Genomic DNA, 22,033 nt, shown 5'->3' with positions numbered 1-22,033 from the left:
CCTACACACAAAAAAGTGGGATTTTTTTAATAAACAGGTGAAAATTATGTCTCTAGTTTATTGATTTGCAGAGATGTATTGTATACGGTTTCCCCAGCTTCCTGCAGTAGGTCCTGGAGGCGCCGGGATCCTAAAATCACGACATATTGCAGAAGCTTTATTTTGTCTGAAGCTTTATTTTGCGCCCCTTTCCTCATAAAGTTTGTTATGCCTTGGTTGAATTTTCTCCAGTGCCAGACAATATCATCCTACTCATGTGGGAAGTCTTCTCTACTAAATCACTTTGAAAATAAGTCGTTGAGCTTTTGATGCTTACATCCAGGGGTGTATCTATAGAGGGTGCAGGGGATACGGTTGTACCCAGGCCCAGGAGCCTAAGGGGGCCCATAAGGCCTCTCTTCTCCATATAGGGAGCCCAGTACTATTAATAAAACATTATAATTAGGGGCCCTGTTACACATTTTGCATTGGGGCCCAGGAGCTTCAAGTTACGTTTCTGCTTACATCCTTTTCTAAAATGTATCCCATGTCTATCAGAAACTTTAGAACCCCATCTGTAAATATTCTCCTTTACTTTCTGATCATGCACATTGCAACCAGAAGTTTAAAAACTAAAAAAACTTTTTTTCTTGTATATGCATCAGCGGGGATCATCCACTTTCCTCCAGTCTTCTCACTAATCAGAAATGTTTTAACTGCAAGGCAACTGACTGGAGCAGGAGCTCTACCCCAACTGCTCTGTCTGCAATAAGAGACAAGTAATTCACATTTCTGTACTTAGTCCGTATTCTGTCTTTATGGAGTAGGTGCACAATGTGGACTTTATATCAGTATATAGAAGACTGCATTTAAAGGGGTTGTCCGGCCACACAGGGTAAAACATTTTTATAATGCTGCTGCTTTCCTTTCAGTAAGGATAGTAACACACAGCATACAGGGGCTCAAACCGGCCAGCAGATCAGCTGCAATGTCAGTTTATTACCTTAGAATCTGATCTTCACTGCAGTTTTCAAAGATGGCGCCTCTGTGCTGCCTTCCCACAATGCTCTGCGCTCTCCCTCCTCTGTGCTGCCTTCCCACAATGCTCTGCGCTCTCCCTCTTCTGTGTGCGCGCTCCCGATGGCAGTAAGAGGCATGAAAAAAGCAGGATTTCATGGCCTCCCTCAGCTCACGTCCTAGCCCCGCCCACGAGACGCCCACCTCTATTGAACTGCTCTACAGTCTCTCCCAGGCCTCGCCCCCTGCTGCATACTATAATCAGAGGGGGTGTGGCCAGGGGAGACTGCATTATACACTCATGGTTCAGGATAAAATCCTGCCATGAGTGTAAACAGCAGCATAGTGTATAGTGAATGGAGAGGGGCTGGGGAGAGCCCAGAGAGAATTCTCCGGCAGCCCCCCACTGCAAGGCTACCTACTGCCCCCCCACCCTGCTAAAGTAAAGTAAAACAAAACATTTCCCCACACACACGCCCTCATAGTGCCCCTCCCACAGCGACCCCTCTCACAATGACCCCCCCACAGTGCACACTCCCACAGTGCCCCCCTAATGATGCCCCACAGTGCCACAAACAGTGCCCTCTACAGTACCCCCTACACATGCCCCCCCCACAGTGCCCCCCAGTGTCACCCCCACAGTGCCCTCCAAAGTAGCCCCCCTCATTCCCCCCAACCACAGCATTCTCCACAGTCCCCCCTCAACAGTGCCCCCCCCAGTATTCCCCCCCACAGTACCCCCCGTACCGCACACTCCACTGCGACAAGTCTATGTGACCGCGCACCCCACCGCGACAAGTCTATGTGACCGCGCACCCCACCGCGACAAGTCTATGTGACCGCGCACCCCACCGCGACAAGTCTATGTGACCGCGCACCCCACCGCGACAAGTCTATGTGACCGCGCACCCCACCGCGACAAGTCTATGTGACCGCGCACCCCACCGCGACAAGTCTATGTGACCGCGCACCCCACCGCGACAAGTCTATGTGACCGCGCACCCCACCGCGACAAGTCTATGTGACCGCGCACCCCACCGCGACAAGTCTATGTGACCGCGCACCCCACCGCGACAAGTCTATGTGACCGCGCACTCCACCGCGACAAGTCTATGTGACCGCACACTCCACCGCGACAAGTCTATGTGACCGCACACTCCACCGCGACAAGTCTATGTGACCGCACACTCCACCGCGACAAGTCTATGTGACCGCGCACTCCACCGCGACAAGTCTATGTGACCGCGCACTCCACCGCGACAAGTCTATGTGACCGCACACTCCACCGCGACAAGTCTATGTGACCGCACACTCCACCGCGACAAGTCTATGTGACCGCACACTCCACCGCGACAAGTCTATGTGACCGCGCACCCCACCGCGACAAGTCTATGTGACCGCGCACTCCACCGCGACAAGTCTATAGGTCTTTTCTAGGTCTTTAATGCTAAAAAGTGTTTCTGTTCAACATTCGAGTCCCGAGATTAACCTCTCCGTGATAGCCATACGACCTTATACGTCATAGCCCATGCAGTTAGCGCGTGTACGGACATCGGTATTATGGAAAGAAATCATATCATACATATGCATATGTTAATAAAATACACACGCATACACCCCTCAGTTATTTAACCCTTTCCCATCTGTTTGTCTATTACAAAAAATAAATATTAAAAAACTTAGAAAAAAAAAAGTCCTTTTCCCAGTCATTGCATATAAAAAAAACGTAAAATTGGTATTACTGCATCTGTAAAGGTCCAATTTGTTAAGCTATTATATTAATTCCTTTTTGTGAAAGCCATAAAAAGGAAAAAAAAATTGCAATTCTGGCATTGCGTTTTTTTGGTCATCTGGTCTCCAAGAAAAAAAATTGGATATAAAGTGATCAAAACGTTAACTTATATGTGCCTTACACTGTACTAGTAAAACTTACAAGTCACCCTGCAAATCCAAGCTCTCACCTAAGCTGCATCAACGGAAAAATAAAAAAACCAACAGGGTCAGAGGATGGCGACAGAAAGAAATTTTTTTAAGACTTTTTTTTTTAAGTAGTAATACATAAAAATAGCTATATAACTATATCCAGTCCATAGCAAGAATAAACTAACTACCCCAGGGTCCCTCATCTGCCACAAAGACCTCTCTCATTGGTCCAGAACGATACCCAAGCAACTAACCTCTTCACCATCCTATAGATCTACTGATGGATCAAGCTCTCCACAACGTGACCGCTAATGTTTGTTATGTTCTTTTATAGTTTACAACTCATTATACAAATGCCTTTCAAGATGTCTATCTATATCCCCTGCGGGGGGTCTTTAAGGCAGATTGTTGCCAAATTTTATGTTCAAAATTCAACAAACACATTTGAAACATAAAAAAAACTATATACATTTGGTCTCTCTGTAATCCCACTGACCCACAGAATAAAGAGGACATGTAAATGTTACTATGCCTTAAACATCGTAACCCGCCCTCCCCCACACAATGGCACAATCGGTTTTTTTCCCATTTCAGCCCACTTTGAAACTTTAAAAAAAGTCTTCTGAAACATTATATGGGATGTTAAATAGTACCACTGAAACGTACACTTCGGTCTGAAAAAAACAAAAACAAGCCTTCATGTAGCTGTGACTCCAGAAAAATTGTGATTTGAAAGCGTAGAAGGTGACCTGCATCCAGGAGCTTCAATGACCCTTGGTCATGAAAGGGTTAAACCTGTACAAATACCTCTCTACATAGAGTTGCCACGCTACCATGGGTTTTTGTACATTGTCTACAGCCATCAGAGATAGACAGCAGAGGGTGGTGATAAATGGTTCATACTCTGATTGGGCCACAGTCACTAGCGGGGGGCCACAGGGCTCACTATTAGGCCCCACTCTGTTCAACATATTTATCAATGACCTGATAGAGGGGCTGCACAGCAAAATATCAATATTTGTAGATGACAAAATTATACAATATAATTAATGCAATGGAGGACACTGTACAGCTACAAACGGACCTGGATAAGCTGGGGGCTTGGGCAGAAAAATGGCAAATGAAGTTCAATGTTGATAAATGCAAGGTTCTGCACATGGGCAGGAGAAACGGATGTCACCAATATACACTAAATGGGGTACTGCTAGGGAAAAGTGAGATGGAAAAAGACCTGGGGGTACTAGTTGACTGTAGACTAAACTGGAGTAACCAATGCCAGTCAGCTGCTGCAAAAGCAAATAAAGTCTTGGGGTGCATTAAAAGAGGTATAGGGGCGAAGGATGAGAACATTATCCTCCCATTATATACGGCACTTGTCAGGCCTCACATGGAATACTGTATAGAATTCTGGACACCGGTGCTCAGGAAAGATGTTACAGTACTGGAGGGGGTTCAAAGAAGGGCAACTAAACTAATACATAGAATGACGGGACTGGAATACCGAGAGAGGCACCAATACTGGGATTATTTACCCTGGAAAAAAGACAGTTAAGGGGCGACCAAATAACGATGTATAAATACATGAGGGGACAATACAAGGATTTCTCCCATGATCTGTTTATACCCAGGACTGCGACGGTAACAAGAGGGCATCTGCTACATCTAGAGGAAAGCAGGTTTCATCACCAACATAGAAAGAGGTTCTTTACTGTAAGAGCAGTGAGACTGTGGAACTCTCTGCCTGAGGATGTGGTGATGGCAAAATCCATAGAGGAGTTTAAAAGCGGACTTGATGTCTTTCTGGAGAGGAAGGACATTATAGGATATAAATCTTAGGTTAATTGTTAATCCGGGTATACAGGCAGGTAGGAACTATTAGGGGTTGATCCAGGGAACAGTCTGATTGCCATTAGGGAGTCGGGAAGGAATTTTCCCCCAAAAGGACTAATTGGCTCCTACCTCTTGTGGTTTTTTGCCTTCCTCTGGATCAACAACTTAGGAGGATAAACAGGCTGAACTAGATGGACATGGTCTTCATTCGGTCGTACATACTATGTTATATCATTGCTTCTTTCCATACTCAAGAAAGACATAAAAAGTAAATAGAACATACTCATTAAGTTTTCCATATCCAGTCACCGACTCGGTATCCGACTTTGCCATATAATGAAAAGATGCCCGGTTCATCAATTCTTCCAGTGTATTCGGGGGACTGTCCATTCTAGTATTAAGCATCCTCTTCTGCGGAGAGACCTGGCTCAGGTCATGGTAAGATTTGCTAATGACCCTAGGCCGGTCTTCCCAGGGGCTCTTAGACTGTCTATCCTTTGGCCCATTTCCGAGATGCGTTTGAAGAGCCGACAAATCTGAGCAAGAGAGTCTCTTCAGAAGGTCAGGCTGGATAGATACGGGTCTTACGGCCAGCCTGTTCAATGTACTGCTTGCCAGGCTTGTTGTACTGATTGCCCTCGCTATGCCAAGCCCACGGAGAGTGTCTGCCTGGATGTTCAGGTTGTACAGAGATGATCTCTCTAAAAAGGAGGAAAAAAAAATTACAGTCACATTTCAAACAGGGATATACAAGTTTTCTACCTAAAGAATATTTCCTACTGAAAGAAAAAAAAAAAAAAGTCATTAAGGAATGCAAGTTGCTAAGCCATCCTCTTATAGGAGCATATTGGAGTCAGAGGGGTACCCATCATACCTGGGAGTGCCCACTACAAGAGATGTAAATTAAGAGCATTGTCTGGTCTGGCAGACTGACCCATGCATTAAGTGTTTGGCCATTTCACCTTCATGGATATAATGCAATGCTACATTTCTCCTGCACTCGCTGTAGCAGGGAACATGTATGATCAGATACAACGTACCCAACGTACCCATGACAATAGCAGCTAATTGGGGCTTAAAGAATCTGGACCAATGATCAGGGGGAAAAAAGGTGACACTGTTAAGGCCCATTTATAAGCAATAAATTTCACTTAAAATGTGTTCGATCAACGGCATATAAGTGATAATCGTTGTGTATAAACGTTGTCATCGTTCACTCTTCAGCTGAGCGATTACTTTAGGGCGAGCTTAACATCCATCATTCAGCTAGCGAGATAATAGGGACCGCACATTGGGATCTGCATGGGAGTTGGAGATTACATTGTATTCTGCCAACAGCCGTGCAAGAACAATGGAGCTGCCTGCAGAGCCCGGGCCACATGCTGTGCTCTGCAGGCAGCTCCCAGAGGCCCTTTTGCACGCAAATAAAGTGCTAATGGACATTAATGTCCATTAACACTTAATGCAAAACGATTGCTAAAAGTGACAATCTTTCAATCATTGAATGGCTGTGATTGGCTTACACACGTGCGCCTTCAGCCAATCACAGCCATTCAATGATGTCATTGAATGACTGTGATTGTCTGACAGCGTGTGTTAGCCAATCACAGTATTAGCTTTCTGGAGGCGGGGATTTCAAGCCCTGCATCCAGAAAGCAATGCTCTGCCGGGGACCAGGAGGGAGCGACAGCCTGCAGCAGCGCCGCAGAACGTCGGGGGAGGTGAGTAAGGATTTTTTTTTTTGACACTTTCTTTTTTTTGTATTACCGGCGTATAAGACGACCCCCCGACTTCAGAGCAGATTTTTCGGGGTTCAAAAGTAATCTTATACGCCGGTATATACGGTAGATTGGGACATTATAGGGTGCAGTTAGTAATCAAATTAGATTTTAAAAAAACAAACTAATAAAATGGAAAATTTTAATTAAAGAATATAGTAAACTTTTCTGTGAATCTCTAAAAACTTATTATGGCTGTGACCGGATATTCTGGCCTGTGTGGGGCTTTTATTCCCTAAATTCTGTGAGATATACTTAGGATATACTATAAATATATGGCAATGTGGCCCTCAGACCAGAAAAAGTTATGCACCCCTGCTGCTGCAAGACAACACTTTTAAGTCAAGTTAATAGAAACTATCTCTCGTTATTATACAATGTATCAGTTTCTGAAAAAGCAGAACTAATAAGACTGCTATTAGAAGAGCTGCCATTAACCCTTTCCAATCCACTGTCTGACATCTAAAGACATTCTGATTGAAGCCTGTACAGCTCCGATGTCGGAAGATGTCCAGCAGGGTATTCTTACTGTATATTACTGGCCGCTCTGTTATCGGGGGCCTCTCCAGCATGTCACATACTGCAGTACTGGCTCTAGCCAGCAGATGGCACTATTGTATAATGGCAAAAAGAGAAAGCCCCCTAGGCAACCCTGAATCCAAAATTGGATTGCAAAGGGTTAAGACTCCTAAATGCAATACATACCTAGTGACGCAATGATATGGGCAAGGAAATAATTTACTGCATGAGCAGACAGATTACCAACTTGTGCTTCCTCCAAAACAGATCTCGCTACAGAAACGTCCAGATACCATTTTTAGAAGCAAACCAGGTTTCATATTATACAGATAAAGAGGATCTGTAGGAATACCCAACACTAAAATATAGTAAAACTAAAAGTAACAATCATGCATTGAAGCAGAAGTGATCATTTTTGTGTTGGGCTGTAGGCAAAAAAAAAAAGCTTGTTGACCAACGAGATGCAATGGGGGGAAAGCGGTGTTAGTATTACCAATATCTTGTGTCTCCTGACTGCTTTGTCTGGCCCTCATCTGTAGCTGGAACTTGTGCTGAGAGGAGCAGAGGTGGAGGAGGTACTGGCAGGTCTTACTGCTGTCCGTTTGGAAAACATGTTTGATTCCATCTGATGTGTTCTGCAAACTGATTTTTTTCTTCTGCGGCCAAAAAAAAAAAAATAGAAGAAACTACAATTCAATATGTTTGGTCTGCAGTACATTAATAGTTCACATATGCGCGTTATTCGGTTTGCCTCGTTCTTCCACTTTGTTTACTGTATAATCTTGGAAAAAGATGAAACAATTAAAAAGCAAGTGAAAAAGCAAAACAGACGTTTTACTGGAAGAAGGATTTGCTGCTAAACCTTACAAACTCCCATCTGTAATGCCGGGTAGAAGATACCAGAAATGATAAAAATGGAATAAATGAATGAAAATGTCAAGTGGTTTCTCCATGTTGAGTAGAAAATAACAGCATTTGGTAGCCCTGCTATGAAGTGGGAGCGGGAATATAGAGGGGATGTTTAAAAACCCCTTAAGGACTACAATGTTTTGGTCTTAAAGGGCCAGACACTTTTTAGGGATTTTACTGCCCTATTTCTTATTTCAGCTACCAAAATTACTTTTGCTGCATTTTTCTTTTTCATGGCATATAGGGCCATTTTTTTAAGATACTTTTTCATTGACTTTTTTTTCCTGTTTTTTTTAGTTTTATTAAGGGTAAAAAGTAAAAAAAAAAAAAAAAGTTTTTAATTCATAGTCGTTTTTCAAATGAGTATGTTTACACTAAAACAAAGTACAGGAACAGGCTCCTCATTTTGTCACAAATGTTTTGATATATAATTTGTATTGTCTCGGACCAAAGGGCGCATATGATGACGGTTTAAGTTAAATCCGGCAGTGGGTTAATTATACAAAAAAAAAAATATTTTTAAACTTCATTCTGCAATTTTTTTAAACTTATTTTCCTAACTTTTTCTTTTTAACATCTATGTCCTCTTGACCTCATATAAGATCTCTGGGGCCATTCACATTGTATTGATTTTTTTGTTTTTTTTTAAATTTCACACTTTCCACTGCCGCATCCATAGGAGCCCACAGAGCTCATCTGGGTCTGCTAGGACCCTACAGCTCTGCTGGGGCATGGGGCACCTGGATCCTTGGTTGTGACTAACAGCCGAGGACCTGACCTGCTCCTGCTGATTCTGCTAAGATTAAAGCCCTGGACGACGCGCCATTACTTTACTGTGCTTGGTCCTTAAGGGGTTAAAGACACCATAAATGGATCATATGGATAAACATGCAGTCGTCATGACAAAACACTAAGGTACATGAAAAAGCAATGCACATGGCGGTCACGCTGTTCTCTTCAATAAGACTATGTCCTGAAGAGATGCCCAACTGATCATGGTTCTCATTAAGTCATTACCCAGCTGAAGCCACGCTAGCAAAACCTTGTTTTTTTTACCTTGACCAGCAGTCTATAGATGTATAGCACAATACTTTGTTCACACCTCTACTTTTTGTTTTAAGGTAGCCACACACTTAGGAGAAAGTCACCCAAAATGGCCTATTTTGGTCATTTCCCGCAACCATTGGCTGTAAAATTGAGGCGAATTCTAGTCTGCCAATGGCGATCACATACAGTCTGTCAAAGATGTGATCCGTCTTGTTGGAGAATTTCGACCAAAATTGCAAGCGTTTTACAGGCTGAGGTAGCCTGTAAGCCAGAGGAGCATTACTGTGCAGCTTTCTGATGGCACATGCCTATATTTCAGTGGTGCAGACTCAATTATGGCCCGAAGCTTCAAGACTAAAAACAGTTTTGCACATTTTAATATCATAGAATGATAGAATGGTAGAGTTGGAAGGGACCTCCAGGGTCATCGGGTCCAACCCCCTGCGCAGTGCAGGATTACTAATATGCACTAAGGAGCATATAAAACTATAGAACCGTAAAAAGCAGGCAGCGGTCTGTCCAAACTTCATATGGGCCAGAGCAGCATATTCATTGCTGGAGCAGCGGACTTTAAACTTACAGTAAAAGAAATCTTCTTGGTTTCTCTCCAAGGGAATCGCAGGACTGGAGTCCGTGTTCCATTGTGGACCTCAAAGATGAGCACACCCTTAGGACACACCCCAAGAAGGATGCCAGTCTGGGACTTTTTCTCAGGAAACACTCTATGGAAATGAACCCCATACTCCTGAAGTCTCTGGCACACCTATCAAAAGGATGGAAAAAAGCCATGCTATTAATATTCTATAAGCCTAGGGAGATGATAGAGCAGAGGTGCAACTTGAGGCTGCTGGGTCCCAATGCAAAACCTGTAACAGGGGCCCATATTGCTTTATTTGTAGTACTGGGCTCCCTATATGGAGAAGAGAGACCTCATGGCCCCCTAAGGCTCCCTATAGTTATGTCCATGATAGAGACAAATAAAGGTAAAATTCTTAAAGAGACTGTTAGCTATTTAGAGCCCCATAAGCCAAGTTTATGGCCACAAAGTAGCCAAGTCGGAAGATGTAAACTTTATACTTCCTTCCCCTCTATTGCCCCGGTGTCAGCTCTCAAACCGGACGCTGCAGTGCATTGAGCGACACTGCAAATAGTCCACACAACGCTCAATGCACCGCAGGCAAGTTTAAGGGTTGACTCCGGAGAGACGGTGGGGAAGGAAAGTAAAAAACTTACGTCCCCAACCCAGCAGATCAGCTGCTTGTTCGGGCCTTCAACAAAAAAAGCCACCTCCCAAGCAACGCTCTTGCACTTGAGGTCAAGACTAGAGATGAGCGAGCATACTTGCTAAGACCCGCATCTATCAGACAGTCATGGCATATGCGGTATTCTCTAAGAAGAGAAGACTTTATTTAAAGGGGTATTGGTCAACAGAAATGTAGTAAGATTAGGGAGGGAGCAAAAAGTCCTGCCAGAATCTTCATACGTCCACTGACATGAAATACAGCCTTTAACTAGTTTTAGAATCAGTCCAATATTTTCACATGCAGACCATATTGTTTGCTTCTATGGGAATGATGTACAGGCCAATGCCACGATTTTCACAGCTGCAAATTTAACTCCTAAAGGACACAGCCCATTTTGGCCATGAGGACGCAATGACTTTTTGGGATTTTCTGCTCCACTTTTCAAAAGCCATGACTTTATTTTTCAGGTAAAGCTTGTTTTTTGCATGGTCAATAGAGATGAGCGAGCACCAAAATGCTCGGGTGCTCGTTACTCGAGTCGAACTTTCAGCGATGCTCGAGAGTTCGTTTCGAGTAACGAACCCCATTGAAGTCAATGGGCGACCCGAGCATTTTTGTATATCGCCGATGCTCGCTAAGGTTTTCATTTGTGAAAACCTGGGAAATTCAAGAAAGTGATGGGAACGACACAGAAACGGATAGGGCAGGCGAGGGGCTACATGTTGGGCTGCATCTCAAGTTCCCAGGTCCCACTATTAAGCCCCCCCCGCACTGTCAGCATAAAGATCGTTCTCCTCTGCCACAGGTGTAACAGCTGTGGCAGAGAAGAACGATGTTAGCCCATTGAATTCAATGGAGCCGGCAATACAGCCGGCTCCATTGAAAGCAATGGGCTGCCGGCGAGCGCGGGATGAATTGTCGAGAAGGGCTCAAATATATAAGCCCTTCCCTGCAATTCATCCAGAAATGTGTAAAAATAAAAATATATATTCTCACCTGGTCCCGGCAGACGTAGTTCAGCGCAGCCGGCGGCAGTCCACCTGAACTGCTCTGAACAGCTGTGAGTAGTATTCAGCAGCCGGGGATTTAAAATCCTCGCCTGCTGAATGAGCTGCCTCTGATTGGTCACAGCCTGACCAATCAGAGGCAGATCTCACACACACCCATTCATGAATGGGTGAGTGACTGCTGCCTCTCATTGGCTCAGCCGGCTCCATTGAATTCAATGGTCAGTGCTCGTTTAATCGAGACGAGTACCGCGTGGTGCTCGTCTTGAGTAACGAGCATCTCGAGCACCCTAATACTCGAACGAGCATCAAGCTCAGGCAAGTACGCTCTCTCATCTCTAATGGTCAACTGTAGTTTTTATTGGTACCACTTTTGTGTATATATAAAAGTATTGTAAAACTTATTCATTCATTTTTTTGGGAGGGAGGGGATCAATTCTGCCATTGTTTTTTTTACAGCATTCATCATGCACCATAAATCACATAATACATTTTCTTCTGCGGGCTGGTACGATTACGACAATACCAAATTATTATTTTTTTTTAGCGTTTTCCCACTTCTGCACAATATCGCTAGGATAATGCAATGCAGTACGTCTGTTACTGCTCACAATCGCAATCTCAGGCCATGGTAGGCTTGGACACCAGTATATGGAGTCAGGGTGCCTTGCAACTCACTGGCTCTCTGCAATTACATCACGGAAGGCCGATGACGTCACAGAAGGAGCCCGCTCACTCTGTGAACCCTTTGCATTCCAAAATGTACATTGATTGTGGCATGTAAGGTGTTAAGAGTGGGGATCTGTGTTCTCATCAATCCCCGCTGTGGCAGCAGGAGTCCGACTGTTAGTCACAGCCAGCTTCTGCTACAAAATGGTGGGGAATCACTCCTGAGCCCGCCCCATCTACAGGGTGGAAGTTTACATCCTGTTTCATTAACTGACACTTATGTCCTGTGGCGTTAAGGGGTTAATGTAGACATACCAGGACCAAAGCTAGCTGTACACAAGATGACCGTTGGCTGAATGCTTGTAAGGCGGACAGATATTTCTCCCAACTGCACCATAAAGTATGTTTAGTTCAATAGGGAGAGGGGGGAAAAAAAAACAAAAAACAATTCGACAGTCCTCAGCTTATCGCCTGCAGGAAGACAGGATCAGGCATGTTGGAATCCAACACGCCTGACCGCCTATTCCCACTGATTTTTGCCTTTCGTAAATATGATGTAGTACATCATTTGGAAATATAGGTAGTTCTCCCATTCATTATACATCGTTAATGGTCTTCTGCAAAGGTCTTCGATCGCAGAAAATAAAGTTAATTACTTTCAGGAACTCAATTTCCGTTTCCTTCTCTGAAGCTCCGGCGTAAGTACTGTGCAGCCGGGGCAGCTCCTCCTTCAGGTAAGACAGATCCAGTCTCTCAATCACTCGAGCAGGAAGGTAATGTTCCAGCCGAAAATAGGTTAAGCCGTGAACCTGAAGATACATCAACAATTTCTCGTTTAAACCTCGGAATGTAACAGTTTATGCTAAAAATACCCCTTCCAGACCTCATCATGTTCAGTGGGATGAATGCACTGCATACAATGTATCGCTTTCCTCCATCCATTTTTGCAGAATGGTAACATAATTTGTCATAACTCCTTACTAATATTGCCACTTCGAACATACCACTGAAACCTTAAAGGGGTTGTCCCACGCCGAAACGGGTTTTTTTTTTTTTCAACCCCCCCCCCGTTCGGCGCGAGACAACCCCGATGCAGGGGTTAAAAAAGAACACCGGAGAGCGCTTACCTGAATCCCCGCGCTCCGGTGACTTCTTACTTACCTGCGGAAGATGGCCGCCGGGATCTTCTCCCTCCGTGGACCGCAGGGCTTCTGTGCGGTCCATTGCCGATTCCAGCCTCCTGATTGGCTGGAATCAGCACGTGACGGGGCGGAGCTACACGGAGCCAGCATCCTGCACGAGCGGCCCCATTCAGAAAAGAAGAGGACCCGGACTGCGCAAGCGCGGCTAATTTGGCCATTAGCCGCCGAAAATCAGTCGGCTCCATGGGAACGAGGACGCCAGCAATGGAGCAGGTAAGTGAAAAACTTCTTATAACTTCTGTATGGCTCATAATTAATGCACAATGTACATTACAAAGTGCATTAATATGGCCATACAGAAGTGTATAGACCCACTTGCTGCCGCGGGACAACCCCTTTAAGGACAAGGTATATCATATATACACATTATGTATGCAGTTTTAATTGCAGGTGCGTGAAGAACAAGGTCTCTTTTACTAGCTTACATCTGGGTGGTAGTCTCCGTATTCCGCTTGGAGAGCCAGGGATGCCAGAAGTAAAGCCGTCTCATCATCACAGTGTAGATGCTCCACTAAAATGTCCTTTCTTTGCTGCAAGTAGTACTGATGATGAGTAAAGCTATGTCTGGGCAGAGAGAAGGAGCCTTCAGTCACAAATACTGTACAATATATAATATATACTGTATATAGAGCCAGGAGACACAAACATGCTTACTGTATAAGACTGACATCATCCACAAAAAACTTAACACGGAAGTACAAGGTGAAGTTGACCCCACTTTTGCCTTTTTTCTTGGTGTCTTCTTTCCAGCCTTCTGGAGCCAATTTGGACAATTTTTGGTCGAGGTCAATAAAGAAAAATTCTGCGTCTGCAACAGATACCAAAGTAACTTTTGTTTAAATTCGTAACTACAAATGGAGCCAAGATCAAAATATTTGGTATCTTATTTCCATATTACTCAATAAAAGCATTCTAGATATGTGGTCAGTTAGCAACCTCGGTCACAATTGGATTAAAAGAAAAAATACTAAACTGTGTTAAAGTAAAGGTGCATTTACACGCTCAAGATTCGCTCAAACGGCAGTTTGAGTGACAGTTTTGAGCGAACACTTTGCATAAACTCTTAAGTAGCTAATTAGCTACTTAAGAGCTTATTAGTGTATAAATAAAGGCTCCTGCTGTATGCAGTAAACAGCGGGAGCGCAGTCTTCTGCATACAGCTGCTTTGTTCTCAGAGCTCTCAGCTGGTATCCCACTGAGAGCTCCAAGCGGGGTATGCAAAAGACAGCGGGAGTGCTGTCTTCTGCATACAGCTGTGTTGTTTTTGGAGCTTTCAGCTGGTATCCAGCTGAGAGCTCCAAGTGGGAGATGAGCTAAAACAATGGTATCAGAGGTATCCCGCTGAGAGCTCCGAGTGGGAGACGAGCTGAAACAATAGTATTAGAGGTCTCCCGCTGAGAACTCTAATGAGGCTCATCGCTGATTTTTAGTTTGCTAAAACTTAGTGATAAGCGAATAATGCACGAAGGCCACACGTTTAGACAATGATTATCGCTCAAACGCGCCTTAAGGCTGCTTTTACCCAGACGACAAAAGCATGTGATTTTCCTGTGATAGCGTGAGAAAACGCATTTTTGTAAAGCCCCTTGCTTCTCAATGGGGTCCTTCACATTAGAGATGTTTTGACTGATGCTATGCTGAGAGGGGGGGGGGGGGGGGGGAACGCATGAGTTTATCCCAAGTGGCCGCGATGCAATGCAAGATTCTTCTAAAACAAGAAAGCTGCGATACATTGCTGAAAAACCGTGAAAACAAAAGATGCGATTTTGCCGCAATTTTCTCGCAGCAGAATTGCCGTCGCCCGTGTGAAAGAGGCCTTAAGGTGCATTTACACGGAACAACTATCATTAAAAAAAAAATATTCAAACAAGCGAAAGTGAACGATAAACGCGGCTGAATGACTAACGAGAATCGTACGTTTCTCATTCAGGTTCCGCGGGACTAAAAATGATCGTTGGCTTCTCATTGCGTTTAAACACATCTCATTCAGCGTTTTCCATAAGGAATGTGAAACCGAATGAGAAGTGAATGATTCTCGTTGAACAAGTCAGCATTGAATCTGCGCGTCTAAACGGGCTCCACGAGCGCCAGAGCTTGTGATGACGTCAGCAGCTCTTCGCTTGTGCGGATAATCGTGCCGTCTGAAAGCAGCGTTACACCCGTGTATGTAAAGAGTGCAGCAGGATGGCTCCGAAAACCAATAATCTGGCAGGAACGCGGCAGAACAACAGGGGGCCTTCACCATTTTGTCTTCTCCATGCTTTAGCTCCAGCACTGTAAAGAATGGGGCTTTGTTAGGTAAAGGAGAAGGAAGTTTCCAACTGCCTAGACTCCAGCTCTTATCATTAGGCCTAATGTCGGTGGTCTCCGCATGCAGATTTCCGTAGCGGGGGGCCTGCGGAAACAATTTTCCATTGTTTGTGGGAGATCGTGTATGTCATGGTCTCTCTGCGCGGATCTTCCGCACAAAAAAAAATAAATTTTGGATTCGGTTTTATTATGCAAGTGTTGCTAGGAGTTTGTATTAGATTTCTTCTCATTGCTTCTCTTTATGGAAGCATAAGAAAAACTTTTAAAAAGTATTAACCCTTTCCAATCCACTGTCTGACGTCTAAAGACATTCTGATTGAAGGCTGTACAGCTCTGATGTCGGAAGACGTCCGGCAGGGTATTCTTACTGTAGATTACTACTGGCCACTCTGTTGGCGGGGGGCCTCTCCAGTATGTCCTATACTGCAGTACTGGCTCTAGCCAGCAGATGGCGACATTGTATAATGGCAGAAAGAGAAAGCCCCCTAGGAAACCCTGAATCCAAAATTGGATTGCAAAGGGTTAAAATATATAATTTTATAAAGAGAATAATGGACCGTAACTTACCTTTCAGCATTGCAAAAGCAAATAAATGGTGCTCAACCAACCCAATGTGAGCAACCACCATATCAAACACATCTTTGCAAGCAGACTTTATGTCACACGTTAACTCAAGCCTCTGTCCACTAAGAAGGATGATGTTCACTTTCCGCCGCACTTCATCATTCTTTCCCTTTTTGGCCTTTAAAAAAAAATAAAAAATAAAAATTTAAAAATTTTAAAATAAGTAATAATAAAGTTTAAAGGACTGAAAATTAATTGTCTGTTATAAAGATACCACCAAAAGCAGGCTTCCTTACCAAAATCGAGGGGGGGAGATCCAGTGAGACACAAGGTTCAAGAGTCATCTTTTCAAACTCTGGCCCAAAAAACTTCTGAAGCAAAGAAAAAAAAATTAGTTACAATAAAACCTATGCAGATGAATTCGTTTATAGAATGACTCAATAGCTTAATTTGGCGAATGAACGTCCATACCAAATTGACACATGACGATTATAATCGATACCTTTTCTTTCAGCCAACCCACAAATTTCATATAAACCACAAATTTATTTACCCCGTCTGGAAAATATAACTCCTTCGTTCAAATTTCCTGTTTTGAAAAGTCTGGCAAGTTCTGCTCTACCTCCTTGAGCAAGTTCCCACATGCAGGAACAATGATGAGTCTCTTCATTAAGAGGAGTCAGTACACCATTAAGTGCAGCAAGTAATTATGAGCGTACACAAACGAGGACACCTGCAATATTTACTTTATGATGGAGGTAAAAACTACAATAATACATCTCAACATATAATGAGCTATAGTCACGACTATTATGGTGGGTGCTGAGCCAACATGGGTGGAGTGAGGTTTGTAAGGTGCCATTGTTAGAAAATAAATGGATACGTCTGGTTTCACACTGTCTTTCTGTCCACATGGAATACCTCTGATGTACATGCATTATCAGACGGAGTATATGTCAGCATACTGAATGCATGTAAAAAAAAGGTAGAGTAAAAGAAAAAAAAAAGTGGAGGAAAAAAAAAAAGAGAAGGGGGGAGGGGGAGGAACAAAAAAAGAAGGTGGTGGTGGGGGGGGGGGAACAAAAAAAAGGAGAGGGAAACAAAAGAAGTAGGAGGGGAGAGTAGTGGGGGGAGAAGAAGTAGGAGGAATAAGGGAGGAGAAATAAAGGAGGAAGTGAAAAAGATAAAACAAAGCACTACGGTGGAGTGAGGTTTGTATGGTGCCATTGTTAGAAAATAAATGGATACGTCTGGTTTCACACTGTTTTTCTGTCCACGTGGAATACCTCTGATGTACATGCAAAATGTGCCTAAGGGAGTCTATTATCATGCGGAGTATATGTCAGCATACTGCTGAATGCATGTAAAAAAAAGGTAGAGTAAAGAAAAAAAAAGTGGAGGAAAAAAAAAGAGGGGGGGGGGGGGACAAAAAAAAAATACGAGGAGGTGAAGGGGAAACAAAAACAAAAGAAGTGTGGGGGGTAGGGGGGGGTGAAGTGTGTGTGTGTGTGGGGGGGGGGGAATAGGGTGGGTGAAAGTGAGGGGAGGAGGAGTAGGGGAAAAAAAAGAAGTAGGGGGAATAAAGGAGGAGAAATAACAGAGGAGGTGAAAAAGATGAAACATAAAGCACTACGGCAACCTATCCAACAGAATACTGTAAAAAAGACATCCATAAAACAGATACCATAATAGTTTGTGGGGGCATCCATCATAGTTTCTTTACCTGACATACATGTTTAATGGAGGCCAAAAAAGTAGGAAAAAAACTGTGAACACTGCTTTATCTATAAAAAGTTTGAAAAAATATGATAGGAACCTAAATTTGTTCTGTTGAACATTCTGCTCAGTTTGCATCAGTCGGATCTGAGCAAATTTAGTTTTATAAGAATAGACAGATTTAGTCTCCTGCTCCCCCTAAGTTTATGAGTCAGGAATCGATTGCTATCTGTGTAAACACACACACAGGGAAGGCTGCCAATCACCAAGCAGGACCCCCCATTAACCCCTTGAGTGGCACGCCCGGAAATTTTCCGGGACGAGCTCCACTGCTCATAGCGACATAGCCCGGAAGATTTCCGGGCTATGTATCACTATGGGAGCTGCAGAGCACAATGCCACAAGCTGTGACAGTGTGCTCTGCCTGCACAGACCCACAGAGAGCAAAGCAAGGGCTTTGAAAAACCAGCAGAAGATATTGCCGATATGCCGGCAATCTCCTGCTTCTAAGTCTCCTGCTTTGTTTACAGGTTGCCATAGAGACCATCGGCTTGTCAGAAGCAAGCCGATGGTCTCTGTGGCAGGGAGAGCTGGTGCTTGGCTGTGAGAGGACAGCTAGGTACCTGCTCTTACAGCAGAGATCAGAGAAAACCTCCGATCTCTGCTGTGTTAACCCTTTACATGCTGCAGTCTATGTGACTACAGCATGTAAAGGGCTGTCACTGCAGCATGTAAAGGGCTGTCAGCATCGGATCCCCGGAATGTGATCAGGGGGTCCTGATGGGACCCTGTGGAAGTCCCCTAAAGGGGAAAAAAAAAAAAAGGAAAAAAAAATGATCAAAAAAAACACTTGTCTCCCTTTACTTTGTAAAAAAATCAAAAATACAATCACACGTGTGGTATCCATGCGTCGTAATGACCCAAAGAAGGAAGTTAATGCATTATTTAACCCCTTAATGACATGGCCCCTTTTTTTCTTTTTTCCCCCATTTCTTTTTTTCCTCCCCCATTTAAAAAATCATAACTTGTCCCGCAAAAAACAAGCCCTCATATGGCCATGTCAATGGAAAAATGAAAAAGTTATGGCTCTTGAGACGCAACTGCAAAATTAGTTGAAATTCAATGATTAGACCATTTTAAAAAACCTGCCCTGGTGGGCCTGACAGGGTGGTAGGAAACCCGCCACTCAAGGGGTTAAACCGACATTTTCCAAAGTATACTGTATCCCCAAACAAACAATATTTAAGCCAACTAGTGTAAATTATTCTTTGTCAAGTCGCAAATCGACATCAATTAATTATAAAAAGAAGGCCGGTGTAGCCTCCGAGACGCACTGCCTAGTACGCATGTTTTTTATAATGCCATACCCTGTATTTGGAATCTGAATTACATTATGAATAAAACTTGGAAGTTATCTACATACTTCTAGTGACTTCTCATCTGTATGCCTGGATATAGAGGAAACTTGCTGGTCTCCTCTTCAGAGTAAAGCCCCATTTACACGCAAAGATGATCACTCAAAATTCGCTCAACAGGTAGGGAAAATGACAGTTTGAGCAATCATCTTTCATAAATTGCTAATGGGCACTAATGCATGTAAATGAGCCTCCCTGAGCTGTATGTAGCCAGCAGCAGGTGGTCTGTTATCTGCATACAGCCCCTTTGTTCTGCCATGGGACTGCAGGTGAATACAATGTTATCAGGGCTCCCGTAGAAAATCACAGCTTGCGGTCCCCGCTATCAGCTCTCCATCCAAACTATTTATTTTAAACTCCACTAAAAATTATTGTTCAGATGAAAAGCAAACAACGGTAACATTTACACTAGAGATGAGCGAGCACCAAAATGCTCGGGTGCTCGTTACTCGAGTCGAACTTTCAGTGATGCTCGAGAGTTCGTTTCGAGTAACGAACCCCATTGAAGTCAATGGGCGACTCGAGCATTTTTGTATATCGCCGATGCTCGCTAAGGTTTCCATTTGTGAAAACCTGGGAAATTCAAGAAAGTGATGGGAACGACACAGAAACGGATAGGGCAGGCGAGGGGCTACATGTTGGGCTGCATCTTAAGTTCCCAGGTCCGACTATTAAGCCACAATAGTAGCAAGAGTGAACCCTCCCCCCCCCCCCGCACTCTCAGCATAAAGATCGTTCTCCTCTGCCACAGCTGTAACAGCTGTGGCAGAGAAGAACAATGTTAACCATTGAATTCAATGGAGCCGGCAATACAGCTGGGTCCATTGAAAGCAATGGGCTGCCGGCGATCGCGGGATGAATTGTCGGGAAGGGCTTAAATATATAAGCCCTTCCCTGCAATTCATCCAGAAATGTGTAAAAATTAAATATATACTCACCTTGTCCCGGCAGAACGATGTTAGCCCATGGAATTCAATCGAGCCGGCAATACACTCACACACCCATTCATGAATTTATGAATGGGTGTGTGACTGCTGCCTCTCATCTGATTGGTCCCGCTGAGACAATCAGAGGCAGCAGTCACACACCCATTCATAAATTCATGAATGGGTGTGTGAGTGGAATCTGCCTCTGATTGGTCAGGCTGTGACCAATTAGAGGCAGCTCATTCAGCAGGCGGGGATTTTAAATCCCCGGCTGCTGAATACTACTCACAGCTGTTCAGAGCAGTTCAGGAGGACTGCCGCTGGCCGCACTGAACTCCGTCTGCCGGGACCAGGTGAGTATTATATATATATATATATATATATATATATATATATATATATATATATATATATATATACACATATACATATACATATACATATACATATTTTTTTTTTTACACATTTCTGGATGAACTGCAGGGAAGGGCTTATATATTTAAGCCCTTCCCGACAATTCATCCCGCGCTCGCCGGCAGGCCATTGCTTTCAATGGAGCTGGCTGTATTGCCGGCTCCATTGAATTCAATGGTCAGTGCTCGTTTAATCGAGACGAGTACCGCGTGGTGCTCGTCTCGAGTAACGAGCATCTCGAGCACCCTAATACTCGAACGAGCATCAAGCTCGGACGAGCATGCTCGCTCATCTCTAATTTACACGCAACGATTATTGCTCAAAAGACATTCTTTGAGCGAATTTTGAGCGATAATCGTTGCTTGTAAATGGGGCTTAACTCTACTATTTAGATCCACAGGCACTTATGGTAGTGCAGGAGCCATTTACTTTTTGTATATCCCGTTCAAATAATTTTAGCGAAAGGGGTTTGCCGCAAGTCACAAAAAATACTTAAAACTACATCGTTACCTTTAATTTTCTTTGTGTCATAGTTGTTTCCATGGCAATGTCCCGTAGAGGATCCCTAGTGATGTCCAACATAGATGCTCTTGGCATATCCCCTGTATACAAGTTTAGTCTTGATTGTTTAAAAGCCATTTTGGCCTTCATTTGTATCATATCTTCTTCTTGTCGTTTGCGCATTTCTTGGTTGATATCCCCTCCTTCTGGAGGGTTTTCGTACTTTGGGCTGTAATGGCAAAAAGATGATGAAACACGAGCATTTTAGTGTATCATGCGCTCAATTCAATTTCCTTTAACAATACTTTTCGATATACCCATCATTTCTCAATATCTTTGGACAAATCCTTTAAATAAAACATTTTATATAATTTGCATAAAGCTTGGACTGTTTCCCAATGATAAACTTGGACCCCCAGCTATCAAGCTGAAGAGAGAACTTAACTTCTAGGGGGACATTTATGACTGCTTCTGCACCCTAATTCTGGTGTTAAAAAGTTGCAAACCTTGTTGTAAGCCCAACTTGCAGCAAAATGTGTGACTTTTCGTGTTTTTATGCCACTTTTCCCAAAAATAGGGGAGTGGCATGGAGAGGGGTGGCCACCCCAGACCAACAGATTTATGTATAATTTGCGCCAGAAACTGGCATAAAACTATACCAGAAAGCTACGCCATTTGGTCTAAATTTCTGTCTTTGCACATAAAAGCACCAAGATGTGCGCCTCTTCATATATTAGGTGCATTGTGCGTTATCAGAGATTACACAAAGAGCGGCGCTCATGTAATGCCCTGATATTTTCTTTTTGATTTCGAAACTTGGAAAGTTCAGATCAAATAAATTACTATTCAGGATTCCTTGAAGTTCATCATGTGGAACAAGGTATTACGCATTAAGTAGCTGGCCACAGAGTATTTCATTATGCTCAGCACACTTTGAAGCAACTTGAATCTTAATACCATAGATTTAGGTGAATAAAGTCCTATTTTAGTGCTGAAAAGTCATTCTAAAATGATGGCCACTAGGGGTCTCCCTATTTTCTAATTTGCTGTCACAACTAATACC

The 22,033-nt window shown here is 43.6% G+C and overlaps 1 protein-coding gene across 5 annotated transcripts in view; it reads right to left on the bottom strand.

The window, feature by feature from the left end:
- Positions 1 to 22,033, bottom strand: part of PTPN13 (protein tyrosine phosphatase non-receptor type 13) — a 210,946-nt gene that overhangs the window by 72,687 nt on the left and 116,226 nt on the right. For 4 of the 5 annotated variants that reach the window (XM_066574375.1, XM_066574378.1, XM_066574379.1 and 1 more), the window contains exons 10-18: positions 20,980 to 21,199; positions 16,295 to 16,369; positions 16,002 to 16,176; positions 13,779 to 13,932; positions 13,550 to 13,688; positions 12,579 to 12,731; positions 9,583 to 9,765; positions 7,540 to 7,702; positions 5,033 to 5,450 (exon numbers count right to left, since the gene is read on the bottom strand). In XM_066574375.1, the coding sequence (XP_066430472.1) occupies positions 5,033 to 5,450; positions 7,540 to 7,702; positions 9,583 to 9,765; positions 12,579 to 12,731; positions 13,550 to 13,688; positions 13,779 to 13,932; positions 16,002 to 16,176; positions 16,295 to 16,369; positions 20,980 to 21,199 (1,680 nt within the window). The remainder of the gene's footprint in view (positions 1 to 5,032; positions 5,451 to 7,539; positions 7,703 to 9,582; positions 9,766 to 12,578; positions 12,732 to 13,549; positions 13,689 to 13,778; positions 13,933 to 16,001; positions 16,177 to 16,294; positions 16,370 to 20,979; positions 21,200 to 22,033) is intronic. The other variant, XM_066574376.1, reaches the window with a different exon arrangement.

Source organism: Eleutherodactylus coqui, chromosome 7, assembly GCF_035609145.1.
Source record: "Eleutherodactylus coqui strain aEleCoq1 chromosome 7, aEleCoq1.hap1, whole genome shotgun sequence".
NCBI lineage: Eukaryota > Metazoa > Chordata > Amphibia > Anura > Eleutherodactylidae > Eleutherodactylus > Eleutherodactylus coqui.
Note: the sequence above shows the minus strand (reverse complement) of the source record. Positions and strands in the feature narration are given on the sequence as shown.